The sequence below is a fragment of the Ovis aries genome, chromosome 7 (genome assembly GCF_016772045.2).
Source record: "Ovis aries strain OAR_USU_Benz2616 breed Rambouillet chromosome 7, ARS-UI_Ramb_v3.0, whole genome shotgun sequence".
In the NCBI taxonomy this organism is placed as follows: Eukaryota; Metazoa; Chordata; class Mammalia; order Artiodactyla; family Bovidae; genus Ovis; species Ovis aries.
The window spans coordinates 23,548,910-23,568,528 of NC_056060.1; the positions used below are offsets into that span (position 1 = coordinate 23,548,910).

General features: G+C 39.5%; 1 gene segment (V, D, J or C); it reads right to left on the reverse strand.

Annotated features, from left to right (window-relative positions):
* Positions 1-4,712: 4,712 nt before the first annotated feature.
* LOC114108687 (T cell receptor alpha variable 22-like) lies at positions 4,713-10,866 on the reverse strand. The segment is given in 3 exon segments: positions 4,713-7,709; positions 10,228-10,583; positions 10,796-10,866. Coding segments are annotated over 3 exon segments (426 nt in total).
* Between the last annotated feature and the right edge of the window lie 8,753 nt (positions 10,867-19,619).

Here is a 19,619-nt window from a genome sequence, read left to right on the forward strand (position 1 = left end):
GCTGAGGGGAATTGAGGAACAAACCAGGTGACATTCACTGATAATTATTCAGCACAATAGAGTGTAGCTGATTTACAGTGTTGTCTTAGCTTCTGCTGTACAGCAAAATGGAATCTCCATCAACAGAGGAGGGGATAGAGATGTGGAGCATATGTGCAATGAAATTGTTGCCGTTGTTGTTTAGTCGCTAAGTCATGTCCCACTGTTTTTCAACCCCATGGACTGTAGCCCTCCAGACTACTCTGTCCATGGAACTTTCCAGCAAGAATACTGGAGGGGGGTACCATTTCCTTCTCCAGAGGTTCTTCCTGACCCAGGGGTCAAACCCGTGTCTCCTGCTTGGCAAATGCATTCTTTACTGCCGGGCCACCAGGGAAACCCATGATGAAACCTTTCAGCTATAAAATAATACTATTTGCTGCAACATGAACAGATCTAAAATAAAATTTAGTATAAGCTATGAACCCTTATTGTAATCTACTTACTAGTCATTTATTTAGCCTACAGTTATATTGCTCCATCCAGAATCTAAGTACTTTATTTAAAAACTCACAGATCTTTGGTCTTCTATGTGAAATGTAGTCTTATCCAAAACTTTTAATGTATTTTCTTCTGGGTTTTAGGGCTCTACTTAGTTTTTTCAATATGTAAAATTACTTTGACATCAAATGATTAAAACAAATCAGTCCTTCTGACCTTAAGAGTCTATTCTATTGATTGTGTTTATATGAATTTATGACAGGAATAAAATAATTATACTTTTGAAACCTGATATTGAGTATTATTTATTAGATTTTGAGACGGATCAGAATATTCAGTCTCATTGCCTCCACAAGTAGAATTGTACTTATTAGATCATGTGTCTTAGAATTGTCCTCATGTCACAGTCTCTATCCCACTGGCCCAAATTGTTCAGTCTCACTAGTTAGTTGCTTATTATTTTTTCTTCTTGCAAAATACACTTCAAATAAGCATGCTGGATCTTCCTGTGCCATAGTATTATAATGTACTCCAGCAAAACTTAGTATCTATATTTTGTCCTTTTGAGAATGCTGTAAAAGTAAACTCATACATTATGTATGCAACTGTAATAATATAGTGTGTAAGCATGTACCATGTAGTCTTACAAGATACTTTTTTCACTCAACATTGAGATCCATCTGGGCTATTGCATGAATCAATAGCATATTTCTTTTAATCACTACAGACTGTCCCCAGCTTATGATGTACCAACTTCGAATTTTTGACTTTATGGTTATGAGAAAGGCATATATACATTCACTAGAAGCCATACTTTGTATTTTCAATTTTTACCTTTACCCATGCTGGTAACATGCTGTATGACAGTCTCTAATGATGCTGAACAGCAACAGCAAGCTGAGCTCTCAGTCAGCCCTGGGATCATGAGGGTAAACAACTGAAACACTACAACCATTCTGCACTCATACAATCATCCTGTTTTTCACTTTCAGTACAACACCTTAAGGTTAGGCTAGGCTAAACTCTGATTCACAATGTCTATTATATTCATGTTCTGCTTATGATATTTTTGACCTAAATTGGTTTATTGAGACATAACCCTATTTCAAGCTGAGATAGATCTATAAGTAATATTTTATTGTATGGGTGTACCACAGCATATTTATCTATTCACACAATGAAGAACATTTGGCTGGTTTCCAGCTTTTGGCCACCACAAACACAGCTGCCATGAATATTCATGTACAGATTTTTGTGTGAACATGGTTTTCATTTCTCAAGTATAAATGCTCGTAAAGGAGTATGACTGCTGAGCTGTAAGGTGAGTGAATATTTTAGTTTATGTGGAACTGCTAAACTGTCTTCCAGAATGACTGTACCATTTTCCCACCAGCAGTGCATGAGCGATCCAGTTTCTCTACATCATTGCCAGGACTTGGTATCATCAGTATTTTCATTTTAGCCATTAAGCAAGATGTGGACTGGTATCTCATTGTGGCTTTAACTTGCATTTCCCTGATGGTTAATGATGTTGAACATCTGTTTACATGCTTATTTACATGCTTATTTCCTAATACAAAGTTCTTGCATGAAGTGTCTGGGTGAACCTTTTGTTCGTTTTTTGGTTAGATTGCTTGTTTTCTTCCTGCTGAGTTTAGAGAGTACGTTGTATTCTGAAAACCATCCTTTGATGAAAATACATTGTGAAAATATTTCCTGCCATTCTGTGCTTTGTCTCTTTCATTCTCTTAATAGTATCTTTCACAGAGCAAGCATTTTTAATTTTGATGAAATAGTTTATTCTTTACGGATTGTGATTTAAGTGTCATGACAAAAATCATGTTGTCTAACAATTGGTCCTGAAGATTTTCTGTTTTTCAAAAAGATTCATAGTTTTATATTTCACACATAGGGGTATGGTCCATTTTGAGATTCTCCTTAAATTTTTGTATAAGGTGTGAGATTTAGGCCCAGTTTCAGTTACCTGGCTATGAATATATCCAGTTGTCCCCAAATCATTTGCTTATATCATTCCTCCATTGAATTGTCACTGCACCTCTGCCAAAGAGTCATATTTCCCAACTTTCTCCACATTCCCTCTTGTGATAACTCAGTAGCATATACTTGTTAATGAATTTTATCCTTTTTGTATTTTTATTATACTTTTTATTTTATATTGGAGTATAACCAATTAATTTCACTTTCATGCACTGGAGAAGGAAATGGCAATCCACTCCAGTGTTCTTGCCTGGAGAATCCCAGGGACGGGGAGCCTGGTGGGCTGCCGTCTATGGGGTCCCACAGATTCGAACACGACTGAAGTGACTTAGCAGCAGCAGCAGCAGCCAATTAATGCTGTAATAGTTTCAGGTGGACACCAGAGGGAGTCTATCTGATTGACACTGTAGCATCTGTATTATTGCTTACTTTTCATTCCTTATAGTTATAATTTGTGCTTTCACTTTTTTCACCATGATAATTTTACCTAGGAATGTATATTTTATTAATCATTTTTGTTTATGTGGAACTGCTAAACTGTCTCCCAGAATGACTGTACCATTTTCCCACCAGCAGTGTATGAGCAATCCAGTTTCTCTACATCATTGCCAGGACTTGTTATCATCAGTATTTTTCATTTTAGCCATTAAGCAAGATGTGGACTGGTATCTCATTGTGGCTTTAATTTGCATTTCCATGATGGTTAATGATGCTGAACATCTGTTTACATGATTATTTACATGCTTATTTCCCTAACACAAAGTTATTAAAAAGCTTCCCTAATACAAAATTATTAACTTGGTATCTCATAGTTATTTCTATCATTTTCTATTTTACCAGTTTGACATTTTTTATCATGTTCTTGTTTCAGTTTACATTAGTTGTAATTTTTCTTCTTTTTTTTGTTGAAAGCTTACATAATTGTTTTCTCAGCCTTTTTCTTTAGCAGTATAAGCATTTAAAAGGATAAATCTCTCCTATGTAAAATATTAACTGTATCTTATAAATATTTGTATGTATGTATTCTCACTGTATTTTCTTTCAAAATATTTTCTTATAGCCCACTAATTATTTATTTAGTGGGTTTTTAAAGTTTAATGCCTAAATTCCAAATATTTGGGAGTTTCTAGAGATATGTTTTTGCTATTGATTTTCCAAGTAAATTCTAATTTAATCAAAGAATAAATTCTACATAATTTCAGTCTTCTTACATGTATTAAGACTTTTTATGCACTAACGAATGTGTGTGTGTGTGTGTGTATTTATCTACATGGCAGTGTGTGTCTGGAGCCTTGGCTGCAGGTCTGGGTACAGGCTCCAGGTGTCTGGGGAGCACCGTGCACTTGCTGCACAGAAGTAGGTGGCTGAGTCTCCAGACTGGGCAGCTGTGATGTGCAATGAGAGCTGTTTGGCACTTGTACTGAGGAAAACAGAGTCTTCCATCTTCCATTTCATTCATAACTGAACCTATGGCTATCAAGAATACAAGGCCTTTACCAGGGTGTTGACTGTACTGTGAGAAGTAGTCAAATGCACTCCTCTCCTACAGTTCAGAATGGAAATCTCTCCTTCCTGGACTATCAAAGATTGAGGGCTCTGTTTCACCTGCTGTTGGTCACTTTTTTCCTTCTCTTGTCCACCCACCTTGTTTACAGAGATAAAAAGTCATTAGGTCCACAAATGAATATCTCCTTCTTAAAGTTCCTATCTGCATGAATTTGTCCATTCCCCAATTTTCTCATTCCCCCTAATTAATAAGATATCTTAGTTTTCGTCCACCACAACCCACAGTCTAATTGATACCACAGAAGTAAAAATGATGCTCCCAGAATCTTGTCCATTGTTCTTGGCACCAAAGGTCAATGACAATGCATGTTCCTCTTCTGGTCTTCTCAACCAGCTAGAACTCTGACTTTAAGTTCACATCTGCTTTAACGCTTTCAACAGACCCCATCCTCTTACAAGTGCTTTCACTTAAACCTATCTCTCTCAAAGAAAGTATTCCCCATATTGAGACTAGAATTGCTGTAAATTAATTTCATTGGGAATCAGAAATACTCTGCTTACACATGGGTAAAGAGCAGGTTAGAATTTCTCTCCCACTCTCTACCTCTTCCTTTTCTTAACACCTCTTAGAAAAACTCATATATCAGGACAGCATGATATGTTAATGGAGATTACATTATTTTACAATGGGAAAGAGAGAGACTTTCATGAAGTTACAAATTAGTGTGCAGAGGGATATTTCCTTCTTTATTATAAATACTAATTAAAGTCTATTGAAGATACACAGAAGCATAATATATATCATTACAAGATTAAGTCATGGATCCAAACAGAGAATATATAGCCCTTTTGCCATGACGGAACTTCAATTTTGCCACAGTCTTTCAGATGTGTCCACATTTTACATGGCCCTAAAAAATGATAGAAAACCAATCAAGTTCAATTTATAGTTTTCCTAAAATTTAAATTAGGCAAATGGATTATTTCCAAGGTGATCATGGATCCTAAGCTGACAGTCAGGTTGCTCAGAATACTTTTGATAAAGGTTGAAGTATAAAAAGTGAGTTTTAAATTATAAATCTGTACAGATTTAAGACAACTGCATACTCTGTCTCTTCCTTCACACACATTGGTATCACAGATGTCCCTCAGCTTCTGATGTCATTAAGATCACATGACCATTTCTGCTGATATTTTATCAGAGAGAATAAAACAATCCACCACCTCTGGATGGTGAAGATGATTCTGGAAAATAGAATGAATAAGAGAAGCAATATCAAGGGTCAAAGAGTAACAGGTCTGAAGGAAAGGTTGGGGAAGAAATACCCAGGGTCAGGAGAGAAACATGAGTTTGTGAGTAAAAAATGTCCTTCATCACTTAGGGAGCAGAGCAGTGTGAAGATTAAAGTGGATAGTGCTGGGGAAGACATGTATGCGTGGCTAGAAAGAGATGAGGGTTGGATGGATAGGCAAAGAAAGTTCAAAGACAAAGTGAACATTGGAGAATTTGACTTGAATAATAGCAAGAGCAGTGAAACCTGCAGGACGGTTCCAAGGAGTAAATGTCACAGTGGCTATATTAGACATTGTTGGCACCTTGCTCAAATTTTTTCAGGAACTTCATCTCTGCTCAGTCCCCAAGTTCTTTGTGTTTTGCTGCCAGCAGCTTAGATAACAAGTGATTTCTGTGACTATCCGATTCTTTTGTCTAAGTGGTACAGTATAGTCTGATATGTACAAAATCAGGCAGACAGAACATAGGAACCTCTGAAATCTTCCTCTTGTTTGGCCTTTTCCCTTTCCCTAGTCAGTGGGCTTCCCAGGTGGTGCTAGTGGTAAAGAAGCCGCCTGCCAAGGCAGGAGATCTAAGAGACTCCAGTTCGATCCCTGAGTCAGGAAGATCCCCTGGAGGAGGAAACGGCAACCCAGTCAGCATTCTTGCCTGGAAAATCCCACGGGCGGAGGAACCTGGTGGATCTCCCTCTCAAGGTCTGAGTCGGAGGAAGAGGACCTAAGGCAGAGAGTATTTAAATAGTTTGTCCATCATTTTCATTAGTGAAAAATTATACTACTTCTCATAATTATGCTATCTTTGATATGCTAATATTAGATATTATAAAAACCAACACTAATGATGCTTTCTGTTGAAGATACAAAACTTAGAAGATATGACTGTTAATCTTTATACTATGGATAATAGCTCTAAGTACAACTAGTGTTTCAGAAAAGATATGATACTCCTGTTTTTCAATGTTAGTACTCTCAGAAAACATGATTGTGTTAATATGGAGATCCACGGCAGAATTATGTTTGAGGCAGGTTTAGGCTAAAGACAAGAAGACAGCTTTCTTTGTCAGTGGAGAAAGCCAATGAATCTGAAAGAAAAGCTCAACTTTTGATTATATTCTGTCTAATCCTATTCTATTTGTGCTAATAATGTAAATAAAAGACTGTACCTTCCAGAAAGACTTTGTGAGTTGATTTATGGATACTCTCCCAACAAAACAGTTAAAATAGATGAAAATTATTTTAAGAAACTAAAACCTTTGGACACAGTCTTTAGGTTATACAGCATATAAAAAGGGTAATAGAGACACATTTGTTCATAAAATCTACTAAATCTCCATGATAGCAGAAAGAATCTGTGGCAATTGTACCATGACCCACTCCCCATCCCCAGCTCAAGATGATGGAAGTTCTACTCAAGGTGGATACAACCAAGAACACAAAGTCCTTGTCTCTCCAGTTCACAGTATAGACTAATCATATCTCCTACAGAGAGGCTGGCTGCTGTCCTTTCTTACCTCCCCAGGTCTGTGTTACAGAAACTGTGTTACAAACAAGAAAAGCTGACAGGTCTATGGCCACTTCTCACCTCACTTATAGCACAGGGGTTCTACGTCAGGCATGGTAGAGAATACTGAGAATACTGGGTCCTCTTGCTCTCATGTACACAGAGTGGTGGTTTCATGCTGGCAAAGGCAAGCCAAGAAGGCAAGAGGGTACTGCTCCCTTCCATCATGCTTCTCATAACACAGGGATGTCACTCGGAGACAAGCAGCCAAATGTCCCTTATTACAGGTCCAGAGCCGTGGCTCAGATGTTATGCCCACGGAGAGAAGCAGCTGTAAAACCAGAGGTCTCCCTTTGAGAAGACTTTATTTGAAACCATCATTGGGAAGCCCAAGTTTAAGGGTGCTGTTGAAAACAATGGAGATGCTTATGGTAAACAATTAACAGAAGGCTGCAACTCAATGTGAGCAACAAGTTAATTCATAGACAACAACTTAAAATCTTAACAGCAAGTACAGGAAAAGGGGATAACTAGGAAAAGTCCTCTCTGGTCTGAAGATCTCAAAGAAAAGTTTCAAAGGCTGGCTCTGCAAACAGGCTTGATTTAATTAGATGAGACCTGGGAACAATTTATGGCTTCATAGCACTGTTGAATGGAGAAGGCACTGGTAACCCACTCCAGTACTCTTGCCTGGAAAATCCCATAGACTGAGCAGCCTGGTAGGCTGCAGCCATTGGGTTCGCTAAGAGTCGGACATGACTGAGCGACTTCAGTTTCACTTTTCACTTTCATGCATTGGAGAAGGAAATGGCAACCCACTCCAGTGTTCTTGCCTGGAGAATCCCAAGGACAGGGGGAGCCTGGTGGGCTGCCGTCTACGGGGTCGCACAGAGTCGGACACGACTGAAGTGACTTAGCAGCAACAGCAGCACTGTTGAAAAAAACCAGCCAGCAATTAGTGGAGTCTATTGCCTAGGTGTAATACAAACAGAAGCAAATAGTCTAGCATAGAAATTAGAGAAAAAGACGGTTAAAGAGCCTTGCTAAACCACTACTGCATCAGGATGTCTGAGAATGTACCCAAGACTATATCCTTTGAGGAACAACATCATGGGCTGTAAACTGTGGGAAAAATTAACTTACCTGAAATAGTCAAGTCACTAGGCAAATAAACAAGCAGATAACAGCAAGTGCCAGAGGGGTGGAAAATGGATAGCCAGAATTGCTGTAATAAATGTGGTAGCCTGAAAAAGGGCTCCCAAAGTTATTCAAGTCCTAGTGCCTGGAACCTAAAAATATGACTGTAAAAACAGTACATTCCTGGACACACACAGCCTTCCAAGACAGAATGTGAAAGAAAACGAAAATTTGAACAGACCAATTACTAGTAATTAAATTGAACCAGTAATCAAAAATTTCCTGAGAAACAGAAATCCAGGATCATATGCTTCAAGAAGAAATTCAACTAAATATTTAAAGAAAAATTAGTATCCACCATTTGCAAATTATTCCTAAAAATCAAAGATTAGGAAATGCTCTCACTCTCATTCTCTGAGGCCTATAATATCCTGATACCAAAATCAGACAAAGATTCTACAAAAAAGAAAATTCAGGCCAATATTTCTGATGAATATAGATGCAAAAATTCTTTTTTTGTTTGTTTTTCCTTTTTAAATATAAATTTATTTATTTTAATTGGAGGTTAATTACTTTATAATATTGTATTGGTTTTGCCATACATCAACATGAATCCGCCATGGGTATACATGTGTTCCCCATCCTGAACCCCCCTCCCACCTCCCTCCCTGTACCATCCCTCTGGGTTATCCCAGTGCACCAGCCCCAAGCTAGATGCAAAAATTCTTAACAAAATAGTAGCAAACTGAATTCAACAAAACTTGAAAGAATCAGGCATCATGATCAAGAGATTTATTTCAGATGTGCAACAATGGTTTGCTATCCACAAATCAAGCAAGATGATATACCATGTTAACAGAATAAAGGATAAAATTACATGACTATGTCAATAGTCAGAAAAAGATTTTGACAAGATTTAACGTTCATGATAAAAACTGTCAACATATTTGGTATAAAGAGAGCATGCCTCGAAATAATAGACCATTTGTTACAAACCTACAGCTGACATCATACTAAATGGTAAAAAACTTAATCTTTTTCTCTAAGATCAGTACCAAGACAAGGATGCAACTCTCACCATTTCTATTTAACATAGTACTAGAAGTCCTAGTCTAAGTAATCAGGTGGGAAAAAGAAATCATTGGCATCCAAGTTGAAAAGAAAGAGGTAAACTGTCTCTAATTACAGACAGCATGATACTCTATATAGAAAATTGTAAAGACACCACCAACAAAACTAATAGAAACAATCAGCAAAGTTGATTACAAGATAAAGTTACAGGACACAAGATTAATATACAGAAATCTGTTGCATTTCTATACACGAGAATTTAAGAAAGCAATCCAACTTCTAGTTGAATCAAAAAGAATCAAAAGTATCTAGGAATAAATTTAACCAATGAGGTGAAAGACCTATTCTCTGAAAACTGTAAGACATTGTTGAAAAGAATTTAAGACAATGTAAATTGAAAAAGGAAGCTGAGAGGGCTACAGTAAACAAGAGTCCACGGCTTTCCATTGGCCGAGTCCTGAAATAAGAGGCATCTCTCATCTTCCCTTTGCTCTCCACTATGTCTACAGGTCATGAGAGTTCCCCCCGTCTCCCAACTCTGTTTAACTGAGATTTCTGTTTAATATTTTTTATACCTTATAGGACAGAGACAGAAAGATATTTGATTCCCAAAGAGGAAGGTGAGGGAAGCAAGAAGTTCTAGTGATTCAAGGAGTCATGAACCAAAGAATTTAGTTGGCCTTCAAAAGCTAAAAAAGGCAAGGAAACGGATTATCCCTTAGATCTGAAGAAGGAATCAACTCTTCCAAGACCTTGACTATAGACAGTTAAATGGGTTTAAGAGTTCTTGCACCCAGAATAAGTTTCTCCTAAGTTACCAAGCTCATAGTGAACACTGAGTAAGCTTTGTTGTCCTTGTTCACTTTGCTGCACTTGTAGGGTGGGATGATGCAAGTGTCTGTTGGGGACACACTCTGGTGAGGCAGATCTGAACATTCCTGAGACATCTAACTAATCAGGATAACAACTTTATTGGAGTTATTTTTTTCTCTGAATTCTCACTTTTTACCACTTTTGAGTTCAGCATACTGTGGTTGAATATTTATTTTATTTTTGTCCTCTTATCAGCTATTCTGCTAGCTCCAAGTTAGAAGTCTCTAGTGCACAAGGAAATACAGATTGAGAAAGGAAGATAAAGACCAAAGTTCATAATCTGTAGGGCCGAAAAGTGTCTGTGATTAAAACTGTACCAGTGTAGATAAGAAATAGTCAACATTGCAAATGCCCTGTGGTGGCCTCACAGTGTGACTGTGGCTGAAGGAGGGGCTGAGCCCAAGGAGGGTTTGTGTAGAGGCTGCAGGTGCCTGGGGAGCACTGTGCTGCGCAGCACAGAAGTAAGTGCCTGAGTCTGTGGTCTGCGAAGAGGAAATGTGCAGTGAGCTGCGGCGCTCTGTAGGGATGGTCGTGGCATTTAATCTTCCATCCTGTTTTGTTCCTGAAGGAACGTTAAACAGGTGGATAAGGCGGCCGCTGGGGTTCTGAAGATACCACTGTACATTGGTCACGGAGGCAGAAAAATTGCACCTCAGCGTGTGGCTGGCTCCCTCCTGGAGACTCAGGGCTGGGGGACTCTGCTCCACATCCAGCCCTCGCACACCTGATGAGAAACAGAAACGGTCACAGGAGAGGGTCAGTGTAACTCTGACAAAATCGTGGAAGTGACCCCCCCCACACACACACACACACACAACTCCCATAGATGATGAGAAGGATAGAAAGTCTGCAGGACTTGTCAGTTCCTCTCTCTCCCTCAACAATACAGCAGCTGCTCAATCCTTCCGATGCCCCTCTGGGGCAGCCCCAACTCACAGCAAACCTGGGCAAACAAAAGCCCCAGCACAGAGCCTGCTAGCCTCTTCATGCTGCTTCCTCTTCTTACTGAGACATTTTCACTGTAAGATACTTCACTAAACCCTGCGGGGCTGAGTGTCATAAGTCCTTGTGGAAATGTTCCTGCTCCTGCGGCCAATCAGCTCACCCAACAAATCCTGCTCAGGCCCTCGCTTTGCCACAGAAAGCCCCGCCCTCCCACCTCAGCCAATTCAGAATGGGCTGCAGAGGAGTGAGGAGGGTGAGAAATAGAAAGGTCATTATGTTAGCGCTTTAGGGTCATTTCCTAAGAACATTGCAAAGAAGGCAGACTCTGATTTGAATTTGTGGAGGATTTTAGGAAGAGAAAACAAACATTAATTATCTAGCTGGCATGGATGCAGATTCTTGCAAATGAAATTTTATTTCCCAGAAGTTCTCAGGATCCTTTTTTTTTTTACCCCTTTGGTATCTCTTATACACTCACCTGTGATTCTGAAGGGTGCTCATGAATCAACACAGTATTCATAGCAGTCTTGGCTGGAACATTTTGCAGTATTAAACAGGTTTACTTTTAAAAAATATATATTTATTTTAGACTAAACCTGCATAAAGAGTGATATTATTTTTGTCACTTGATGAGCATTGAAAATAGAATTGTAAATAGCTTTATTTTTATTAAAACGAACAGTTTTATTTTTATTTTTGTTAAAACTCATTCATGTAGAAGTACAGCAAAACCCACCACAATAGGGTTATATTATAAAATAATTACCCTCCAATTAAGACAAATTAATTAATTTAAAACATTTTATTTATTTAAAATAAGTTTTAAATAAAATTTCAGGTTTAAATAAATTTTTATTTTATTATTTTTTAAATTAGAGAATAATTGTTTTACATTGTTGGGTCAGTTTCTGCTCCACAACAAAGTGAATCAGTTAGTATTATATATGTATCCCCACCCCCCCTTGAGCCTCCCTCCAATGCTCTAGTTCCTCACAGAGCACCAGCAAGGGCTCCCTGTTTATACTGCAACTTCCCATTAGTTATCTACTTTATACAAAATGCATTTTAAGTGTTAACTATTGTTATTTGTATTCTGCTTTTTGCCTCCCGTAGGTTTTTTTTTTTTAAATAAGGATTTTTAAAACATATGAAAGGCAAGTCTTTGCTTTTTCTCAGACTCTATGAATAATAATGGTTCTGTGTATATGGATTTTGAGGTAAAAAGGATGGAAAATGAGGACCTGTATATTTTCACTGAGGTAAAATTGAAGTGATCTGCAGACATGAGGATCAGATGAACAGTTCAAGATTACGGCAAATGTTTACTAAAGGAACTGTGAGAAATAGTGTAGAAAAATGAAGTTGATTAGAATCAATTATTATTGGGCACACAGTGGATATCAGAGGAGTTGAATTAGAAGAGAGAAAAAAGGAGAGGGGTAACCGGAGTGGGTCACTTGGAACTTTGCATGAAAATGTGTTTAACCTAGAATGCCTGTTACAGGCAGCCTCTAGATAAAGCAAACCTTTTTTCCTTCCTACTCTATCGTCTGGACATACAAGAAGAGATGGGGAAGTTAACTAGAGGGAGGAAAAGTCACACCTCCACCTCAGGGAGCCCCTTAGAGCCAGGGATGTGGCTGTGAGGCGGGTCACTGACTGGGCTCCAGTTCTTCCTGCAACAGCAGTGCTGAATCAGTGAGACCAGGACGGACCTCAGAGAAGGCGATGGCACCCCACTCCAGTACTCTCGCCTGGAAAATCCCATGGACTTAGGAGCCTGGTAGGCTGCAGTCCCTGGAGTCGCTAAGGGTCGGACACAACTGAGCGACTTCACTTTCATTTATCACTTTCATGCATTGGAGAAGGAAATGGCAACCCACTCCAGTGTTCTTGCCTGGAGAATCCCAGGGACCAGGGAGCCTGGTGGGCTGCCATCTATGGGGTCACACAGAGTCAGACACGACAGAAGCGACTTAGCAGCAGCAGCAGGATGGGCCTGCTTATAATGAGACAGTGTCTCTATTCAGATTTCAACCAGAACTCTGTTCTATAGAGGCAGCAGCATGGAATATAATGTTACTGATTCCCTATGAAGAACATTCCCAACAGGAGAAGGGTGGTAAAGAACATGGCTATACAGGAAGGAAGCAGAGAGCCATATTGCGGAAGATCTTCCCTGAGGAGCAGGAAGAAATGTGCCAGAGTGTGCTGAGTCATATTACAGGGAAATCTGAGATTCAAAGGATCCCAATGCAAGCAAGTTCTAGGGACTATCAATAAGAGATGCTTCCTTGATAATCACTGCTCCTGGTGTTGAGCCTGTTCAAATGTGCACCTCAGTGAGCTGTGAGGTACAGAAGCTCACAGAAGTGAAATGGAGCTTTTATTAGAGGTGACATTTCCAGTTAATGCAACATCACCCCCTGGAGGTCAACAATTAGAGAAAATTTCCTATTGAGTCTTTTGTGCCCCTCCCTATTTCCTCCCTATTCTTTTTTTTATTATAAATTTATTTATTTTAATTGGAGGTTAATTACTTTACAATATTGTATTGGTTTTGCCTTACATCAACATGAATCCGCCACAGGTATACACGTGTTCCCAATCCTGAACCCCCCCTCCCTCTTCCCTCCCTGAACCATCCCTCTGGATCGTCCCAGTGCACCAGCCCCAAGCATCCAGTATCGTGCATAAAACCTGGACTGGTGATTCATTTATTATATGATATTATTCATGTTTCAATGCCATTCTCCCAATTCATCCCACCCTCTTCCTCTCTCACAGAGTCCAAAAGACTGTTCTATACATCTGTGTTTCTTTAGCTGTCTCGCTTACAGGGTTATCGTTACCATCTTTCTGAATTCTGTGTATATGCATTCAGTTCAGTTCAGTTCAGTTCAGTTGCTCAGTCATGTCCGACTCTTTGAAACCTGATGAATCGCAGCACGAAAGGCTTGCCTGTCCATCACTAACTTCCGGAGTTCACTCACACTCACATCCATCGAGTCAGTCATGCCATCCAGGCATCTCATCCCCTGTTGTCCCCTTCTCCTCCCGCCCTCAATCCCTCCCCTGCATCAGAGTCTTTCCAATGAGTCAACTCTTCGCATGAGGTGGCCAAAGTACTGGACTTTCAGCTTTAGCATCATTCCTTCCAAAGAAATCCCAGGGCTGATCTCCTTCAGAATGGACTGGTTGGATCTCCTTGCAGTCCAAGGGACTCTCAAGAGTCTTCTCCAACACCACAGTTCAAAAGCATCAATTATTCAGTGCTCAGCTTTCTTCACAGTCCAACTCTCACATCCATACATGACCACTGGAAAAACCATAGCCTTAACTAGATGGACCTTTGTTAGCAAAGTAATGTCTCTGCTTTTGAATATGCTGTCTAAATTGGTCATAATTTTTCTTTCAAGGAGTAAACGTCTTTTAATTTCATGGCTGCAACCAACACCTGCAGTGATTTTGGAGCCCCCCAAAATAAAGTCTGACATTGTTTCCACTGTTTCCCCATCTATTTCCCATGAAGTGATGGGACCGGATGCTATGATCTTACTTTTCTGAATGTTGAGCTTTAAGCCAACTTTTTCACTCTCCTCTTGCACTTTCATCAAGAGGCTCTTTAGCTCCTCTTCACTTTCTGCCATAAGGGTGGGATCATCTGCATATCTAAGGTTATTGATATTTCTCCCGGCAATCTTGATTCCAGCTTGTGTTTCTTCCAGTCCAGCATTTCTCATGATGTTCTCTGCATATAAGTTAAATAAGCAGGGTGACAATATACAGCCTTGATGTACTCCTTTTCCTATTTGGAACCAGTCTGTTGTTCCATGTCTAGTTCTAACTGTTGCTTCCTGACCTGCATACAGATTTCTCAAGAGGCAGGTCAGGTGGTCTGGTATTCCCAATTCTTTCACAATTATCCACAGTTTCTTGTGATCCACACAGTCAAAGGCTTTGGCATAGTCAATAAAGCAGAAATAGATGTTTTTCTGGAACTCTCTTGCTTTTTTCATGATCCAGCGGATGTTGGCAATTTGATCTCTGGTTCCTCTGCCTTTTCTAAAACCAGCTTGAACATCAGGAAGTTCATGGTTCACATATTACTGAAGCCCAGCTTGGAGAATTTTGCATTAGTATACTGTATTGGTTTTTTTCTTTCTGCCTTATTTCACTCTGTATAATAGGCTCCAGTTTCATCCACCTCATTAGAACTGATTCAAATGTATTCTTTTTAATGGCTGAGTAATACTCCATTGTGTATATGTACCAAAGCTTTCTTATCCATTCATCTGCTGATGGACATCTAGGTTGCTTCCATGTCCCGGCTATTATACAGAGTGCTGCGATGAACATTGGGGTACATGTGTCTCTTTCAATTCTGGTTTCCTTGGTGTGTATGCCCAGCAGTGGGATTGCTGGGTCATAAGGCAGTTCTAGTTCCAGTTTTTTAAGGAATCTCCACACTGTTCTCCATAGTGGCTCTACTAGTTTGCATTCCCACCAACAGTGTAAGAGGGTTCCCTTTTCTCCACACCCTCTCCAGCATTTATTGCTTGTAGACTTTTGGATCGCAGCCATTCTGACTGGTGTGAAATGGTACCTCATTGTGGTTTTGATTTGCATTTCTCTGATAATGAGTGATGTTGAGCATTTTTTCATGTGTTTGTTAGCCATCTGTATGTCTTCTTTGGAGAAATGTCTATTTAGTTCTTTGGCCCATTTTTTGATTGGGTCATTTATTTTTCTGGAATTGAGCGCAGGAGTTGCTCTTATATTTTTGAGATTAGTTGTTTGTCAGTTGCTTCATTTGCTATTATTTTCTCCCATTCAGAAGGCTGTCTTTTCACCTTGCTTATAGTTTCCTTTGTTGTGCAGAAGCTTTTAAGTTTAATTAGATCCCATTTGTTTATTTTTGTTTTTATTTCCAATATTCTGGGAGGTGGGTCATAGAGTATCCTGCTGTGACTTATGTCGGAGAGTGTTTTGCCTATGTTCTCCTCTAGGAGTTTTATAGTTTCTGGTCTTACATCTAGATCTTCAATTCATTTTGAGTTTATTTTTGTGTATGGTGTTAGAAAGTGTTCTAGTTTCATTCTTTTACAATAGTGAAAATGAGTATACTACCCAAAGCAATCTATAGATTCAATTCAATCCCTATCAAGATACCAACGGTATTTTTTTCACAGAGCTAGAACAAATAATTTCACAATTTGTATGGAAATACAAAAACCTCAAATAGCCAAAGCAATCTTGAGAAAGAAGAATGGAATTGGAGGAATCAACCTGCCTGACTTCAGGCTCTACTACAAAGTCTTCCCTATCCGTACCTAGGCTTGAATATCTTCCCATTCTAAGCTGATAAGAGTGTTTTCTGGGGTTTGCACATTAAATTGCTGTTGCTGTAGTTCAGTCACTAAGTTGTGTCTGACTGTTTGCAATGTCATGGACAACAGCATGCCAGGCTTCCCTGTCCTTCATTATCTCCCAATATGCTCAAACTCATGTTCCCTGGTAGCTCAACTGGTAAAGAATCCACCCACAATGCAGAAGACCCCGCATGGATTCCTGGGTTTGGAAGATCCGCTGGAGAAGGGATAGGCTACCCTCTCCAGTATTCTTGGACTTCCCTGGTGGCTCAGCTGGTAGAGAATCTGCCCACAATGCAGGAGACCTGGGTTTAGTCCCTGAGTTGGGAAGATCCCCTGGAGAAGGGAAAGACTAATCACTCCAGTATCCTGGCCTGGAGAATTCCATGGACTGTATAGTCTGTGGAGTTGCAAAGGGTAGGACATGAGCAATTTTCACTGATGCCATCCAACTATCTCATCCTTTGTCACCATCTTCTCCTGCCCTCGATTTTTCCCAGCATCAAGGTCTTTTCCAATGAGTTAGATCTTAGCATCAGGTGGCCAGAGTATCAGAGAATCAGGTTCAGCATCAGTCCTTTCAAAGAATATTCAGAGTTGATTTCCAGTAGGATTGACCGCTTTGATCTCCACACTGTCCCAGGACTCTCAAGAGTCTTCTCCAGTACCACAATTCAAAATGATCAGTTCTGTGCTCAGCCTTCTTTAGGGTCCAACTCTCACATTCATTTATGACTACTGGGAAAACCATAGCCTTGACTATATGGATCTTTGTTGGCAAAGTGATGCCTCTGTTTTTTAATACACTATGTAGGTTTGTCATAGCTTATCTTTCAAGGAGAAAAAAAGTGAAACTGAAGTCACTCAGTTGTGTCCGACTCTTTGCGACCTCATGGACCTACCAAGCTCCATGGTCCATGGGATTTTCCAGGCAAGAATACTGGAGTGGGCTGTCATTTCCTTCTCCAGAGGATCCTCCCAACTCAGGGATCGAACCTGGGTCTCCTGCATTGAGCCACAAGTGTCTTTTAATCTCATGGTTGCAGTCACCATCCCCAGTGATTTTGAAACCTTAAAATATAATATTTGCCACAGCTACCACTTTTCCCCCACCTATTTGCCATGAAGTGATGGGACCAGATGTCTTGATTTTAATTTTTTGAACATTGACTTTCAAGCCAGCTTTTTCTTTCTGCTCTTTCAACCTCATCAAGAGGCTCTTTAGTTCCTCTTTGCTTTCCGCCATTAGGGTGGTGTCATCTGCATATCCAACTTAGTCTTTTATTTTAGAGTTTGAATAGTGTGAACTCTAGAAATACTTTTACCTTTTGCACTACACACACACACACACACACACACACACACACACACACACACACATATAATGGGTTTCCCAGGTGGCTCAGTGATAAACAATCCACCTGGAATGGAGACGATGCAAGTTTGATTACTAGGTCAGGAAGAGTCCCTAGAGAAGGAGATGACAACCCGCTCTAGTATTCTTGCCTGGGAAATCCCATGGACAGAAGAGCCTGGTATGCTATAGTCCATAGGATCGCAAAGAGTCAGACACGACTGAAGCAACTTAGTATATATATAAATATATATATATATATAGTCACTAAGTCATGTCCGACATTTTGGGGACCCCGTGGACTGTAGCCTGCCAGATTCCTCTATCCACGGGATATTGCAGGCAAGAATACTGGAGTGGGTTGCATTTCCTCCTCCAGGGCATCTTCCTGACTCAGGGATGGAGCTCGAGTCTCCTGTGTCCCCTGCATTGCAGGTGGATTCTTTACCGGTTGAGGTATATATATATATATATGGAAGCTTCTATATAGAGAGAAATGGAAGCTTCTAGGAAATTCACATAATCTATCTATCTATATATATATATATATAAAACCTTCCTGGGTCCACTTGCTCATGCGGATTGCAGTGAAGCAAACTTCAGTTGTTTATCACAGGACACCAAGCAAGTAGTCCAGGCAGCCAGGACTCAAAAGGCTGGAATTCACTGATGGCCTAGTGTGTAGGTGACTATCACTGAGGACGAGTCAGATAGAGCTTTGTGACTAAGCAACAACCAAGCATCATAGTAGAGAAGCAAAGACAAGGGGCACAGGGCTTGAGAGGGAAACAAGCTTAGAGTGTTAAAGGAATGAAATCTCTCTGTAGCCCTTGTTTTTCCCAGCACACCATGACACAAGAAACTTACTAAGGCATCCAGCACTGTTAACTGGTTAGTGGACGATTTCCTCATCTACTGATCCTGGGGCAATTGAATCTATGGTTTGGCATTTTCTTTCCTAATTCCCTTTAGCTTCCAGTTTAAACCAGTAATGTCACCACCACTAAGACATCTAGCCACTATGTTCTGGGGTCAAGTGCTTCTCCAGAGTCCAAATCTTGCTCCTAAGGAGCCCCCTAAAATGATACACTCTGGCTGGCAATAAAAGCTGGAGTTGCTTTTCACAGTTAGGAGAGTTTTGGCTCATTTCACATAGATTAAGAAAATGGGAATAATAAAACCTACCTCACAGGTTTTTTACATTTAAATTAGATAATGAATCTGAAATGCAAACCTGTACCTGACAAAGCGAAACCTCAATAAATACCAACTGTCTTTGTTCTAGTGAAACCTACATGTCCTTCAATGTCCAGGTCTGTGACCTATTACTGTTTGTTCTTTACTCCACATCGGTTCAATGATGGAAGCTTCTAGGAAATTCACTTAATCAATTATTTTTCTGGAGACAGTCATTATTTTTCCCTATTCCCTGGGGTCATATTCTCCTAGCCACATTCACACACTCAGAATACTGAAAGGACCCAGATGGAACCCTCAGATAAGGTTTTATTTTCATTAAAGTTTTTAAATATTTATTACCTATTGGATATCACATTTCTCAGTTGGCTTTCCAAGATTTTTTCATTCTCATTATCTGTTTTCTTATTGATTTGAGGAACTTTTAACATATTCTGTTTAACATAATCTTCATCTGAGTCCTTTTTCAGAAATACATATTGCAAATATAGTTTATCAGTCTGCACTGACTTTCAAAACTCTTAGTAATGATTTATAACAAACACAATTTAAAAATACATTTTCATGTTCATAAGATACTACCTTGAAAGTTTTGTTTTTTCTCTTTAAGCTTTTTAAAAATATTTTACCTTGGTGGCTTCCATTGCTTCTGATGTGAAGTTAGGTATCATTCTTAATGATGTTTCCCAGAATACAATATGGAAAGTTTCCATGGGTATTGGCAAGATTGTTTCCACTTAAATAGATTTTTGAATTTGCCTTCAATGCATTGCAGTGAAAGTCGCAATCTTCTGCCAAAACCAGAGTGGTAGACTTGCAGAATTCCTTATTCAAATTTGTGGGTCTCCTCATAGCATTGCTCCTGAATAAGGAGATTGTTTTATAGGAAGTA